This window comes from Suncus etruscus, chromosome 1 (assembly GCF_024139225.1).
Source record: "Suncus etruscus isolate mSunEtr1 chromosome 1, mSunEtr1.pri.cur, whole genome shotgun sequence".
Taxonomy (NCBI): Eukaryota; Metazoa; Chordata; class Mammalia; order Eulipotyphla; family Soricidae; genus Suncus; species Suncus etruscus.
In genome coordinates this window covers 194,927,622-194,931,256 of record NC_064848.1, presented here as the reverse complement: position 1 = coordinate 194,931,256, position 3,635 = coordinate 194,927,622, and the positions used below count along the sequence as shown (strand labels likewise).

General features: G+C 66.6%; 1 protein-coding gene across 1 annotated transcript; it reads left to right on the top strand.

Annotated features, from left to right (window-relative positions):
• Window positions 1-2,154: 2,154 nt before the first annotated feature.
• Window positions 2,155-2,939, top strand: LIMD2 (LIM domain containing 2). Its single transcript, XM_049781424.1, has 4 exons — window positions 2,155-2,220; window positions 2,415-2,459; window positions 2,537-2,676; window positions 2,765-2,939. The coding sequence occupies exons 1-4, from the start codon at window positions 2,176-2,178 to the stop codon at window positions 2,922-2,924; spliced, it is 390 nt and encodes a 129-aa protein (XP_049637381.1). The 5' UTR covers window positions 2,155-2,175; the 3' UTR covers window positions 2,925-2,939.
• The last annotated feature ends 696 nt before the right edge of the window (window positions 2,940-3,635 follow it).

The window sequence follows — 3,635 nt, the reverse complement described above, 5'->3', positions numbered from 1 at the left end:
TGTGACTTTACTGTGAATTAATTGGTCGCGGGCTCCTGAGTCCTGCCTAGGTTCCTCCAGCCAGAGGGTCCCCAGTGCTTGTAGGAGCTGAGCAATGATCCCCGTCATTGGAAGGGCCTGCAGCGCACGGGGTTCCTCTAAAAACCCAGAGATTAGTCCTTGAGAGCATTTTTGAGACTTATCCTGATGCCCTCAAACCTCTCTGAGGCTGGAAAGACACCCCAGCTTCTCTCCAAAAGCGCTTTCGGGCCTCAGGTGCACCTGTCTGGCAGGAAAGAGCTGCAGGTGGTGGTTTCAGAACATGCCCAGCAGCGTAGCGAGCAACCAAACAACCAAAGCTGCTGTCAGCCTCGGGGCAGGGACTCGGCTCCACCCTCCGTGTACCCCCACCCACAGCCTGCAGCGCCGAGGGGCCCTCCTTGGTCCCCAAACTTCTATGTGCATCGTCCCCCCTCGCTGTGCCCTTCAGGACCTATCTCCAGCTTTCAAGTCCCTGAAACCAAAGGGGTGGGTGGGGTGAGGCGGCCTGGCATGGCCCGTGAAGGTCCACCCAGTCACATTTCTTTCCGTCCCCATGCTGCCATCCTGCCCCTGCCCACTTCACTTTTTTTCTTTTAAGACCTCAAGTTCCCTTTTCTTCACACCGCATTGGCCTGTTTTCTTTCCCTCCAAGCTGCTCCCTTCACCCTGACCTCAGTGGCCCCCAGGGAGGGGCCTATGGCACCTCAGCCCTGAGCCTCCATCCAGTACAGCACCCCCACTCCACCCCTGTCCCAGGCTGCTGAGCCTGGAGCTGCAGGAACCTAAGGAGCCGACTGCAGAGATGCAAAACCCGGGGGAGCTGCTGGTGCACCTCACAGCCTCATGACGGGGAGTGAGGCACAGCGGGGTGGAGGTGAGCAGGGACATGGGCTTCTGCGGGGGTGCAGCCAGCAGCCTGCATCTCCCCACTCCCTATGCCAGGCTCCAGCCGAGCCCGTTCTGTTCCCTGACAGCGAGTAGGCGCCGGCTCCCATTCCTGACACACAGCTCGTGCGGGGAACAAGCTATGTTTAGGGCTGTGCTTCGAGAAACAGCTCTTCCAGAGCCCACGCAGTCCCGGGGCGCCCCCCATCACCTCACCCAGGGGAGAGTGTCCCCTCCCGCAGCCCCGGGGTGGCTCTTGGGGCCACCCCCAACCGCCACCCACCGTGTGCAAAGAAGTTCGGTTCGGATGCTCCGGGCTTGGAGCCTGTTTCCCTGCAGGGGGTGCCCCTGATTGTTGACCTCGATGCCCTGGTGACACTGGGGTGACAGGACCCCACAAAGCCCCACCGGGTGCTCAGTCACATTTCCGGGAGCCCGGCCGGGGGTGGGGGGTCACGGAGACCGTGCAATTCCTGGACTCGGAGCGGGGGAGCCCTGGGCGTGGCCCGGGGTGGGGGGATCCTCGGGCTTGCGGGTCCAGCGCTTCGAGGACCAGCGGGGAAAGCGAGGCCGCGGGCGACGCAGGCGGCCGGCCGGGCCGGGCAGACAAAGCGGGGGCGCGCGGCGGGCGCGGCGCGGAGACAAAGCGCGGAGGGGCGGCCCGGCGCGGGAGCCAATGGGCGGCGCGGGGTGCGGGCGGGGGCGGCGCCGCGCGCGCGGGGAGTCCTGGCCGTGGCGGCTGCTCGCGCCCTCCTCGCACCCCAGCGCCCCCGGACGCCGACCCCCGCCCCAGGCCCAGCGCAGGCCGGTGAGAGCCGCGGGCGGGCGGGCGGGCGGGCGGGCCGAGGCGCCCCCGGGGGCTGCGCTGCGGGGTCCCGACGCCTAACGCCGACGCCCGTCGCTCCCCGCGGGGGTCCCCGGAGCTGGGTGGGAAACGGGGGGTCCCTCCAGAGGGCCTCGAGGTTTGGGTTGGGGGGCCCGCGGGGGTCCCCAGCCCCGTCCCCATCCCCGCCCAGCGGTCGCAACCGACGCGGAGCTCCGGGCCCTGGGGAGCACCTGGGGGTGCGGGAGGGAGGACAGGGGTGAGGGGAGGAAGTGGCAGGCGAAGAGCAACAGGAAATGACTTGGGGAAAGTCCCGACCGCAGCCCCCAGCCCCACCAGAGCACCCCCACCCCACCCCACTCTGCAGCCCAGGCGCCTCCCCTTGAGGGACCCACTTCCCTTTGCTGTGCAGGACCCAGCGGGGCCGCGTCTTCCCTCCAAGAGCCATGTTCCAGGCTGCGGGAGCCGCCCAGGCCACCACCCCTTCTCACGTAGGTGACCCCCCACCACCCCACCCGGCCCCCGCAGGTGGACGTCCGAGGGGTGCTGTGACCAAGGGCTGCAAAGCCTGAGTGTCCCTGGGATGGGGATGGGGACAGGGATGGGGGCTGCAGAGGTTTGGGGCCTGCATGCATGCCTGCAACCTGACCCGCGACCCACCCACCCTCTTGACCCTCTTCTGCAGGAACCCAAGGGGAGTGGCGGGGCCGGCACTGTCCAGCGTTCCAAGGTAAGGGAGAGCTGAGGGCCGGGCAGGGGAAGGGGATGGGGCCCCTGCAGGCCCCAGGCTGAGTGTCTCCCCCACAGTCCTTCAGCCTCCGGGCCCAGGTGAAGGAGACCTGTGCGGCCTGCCAGAAGACCGTGTACCCCATGGAGCGGCTGGTGGCTGACAAGCTCATCTTCCACAACTCCTGCTTCTGCTGCAAGCACTGCCACACCAAGCTGAGGTGCGCCCCAGCCCTGCCCTGCCTGCCCTGCCCACGTTGCCCTGCCTGGCCCTGCCCTGCCCTAACCACAGATGTTGTGTTCCTGCAGCCTGGGCAGCTACGCAGCACTGCACGGCGAGTTCTACTGCAAACCCCACTTCCAGCAGCTGTTTAAGAGCAAAGGCAACTACGACGAGGGCTTCGGCCGGAAGCAGCACAAGGAGCTCTGGGCTCACAAGGAGGTGGACCCCGGCACCAAGACGGCCTGAGAGCCCCCTGGCCTTCCTGCCTAGAGGGTCCGGTTGGGGTGGTGGGAAGAGTGGGGGAGAGAGGAGCTGGGCAGGGGGGGTGGGGGTGCAAGGCGGGGACCGCGTGGCCATGTTCTCAGGCACGGGTGGGGGCAGCGGCTCCCGACTGCCCCCCTCTCCCTCTGGGTGGGGTCTGGGAACCGAGGCTGTGGGTTTGCACACCCTGTACTTCCTGCCTCAGCCCACAGCCTCCCCGAGAGGCCCCCGGCCGATTCCCTTTCTAGGTGCCTTTTCTCCAGCCAGGAGTCAGCATGTCCCCCCTCAGGGTCCCAAGCCCCCTCACTGCCCCCCCAGGGCCCCATGGCGCCCCACGGCTCCCATCTACCTCTGCCCTTAGCCTGCTCCTGAGCCATGGAGACTAGAGGAAGTAGAGCCAGTGCCCACCGGGAAGGGGGAGCAGCTGGACTGGACCCGCCTGCCCCCTGCTCCCCCCAAACCTAGGCTGCAGGGAGACTCTGGTACTTGGGACCATCTCGCATCTCGGGAGTAAAGCAGCAGTGGGCGACGCCTGCTGAGAGCACAGATCCTAGCGGGGCTGTGGCTACCATGCTGCGCCCCTCTTCTCCCTCATCCCTGCCAATTCTGACTGTTGTGATACCCCGTTTTAAACATGTTTGAACATATGCGGACTTTGTATTCTGTGGCCTGATATGTGGGGGGGGGAGGGAAATT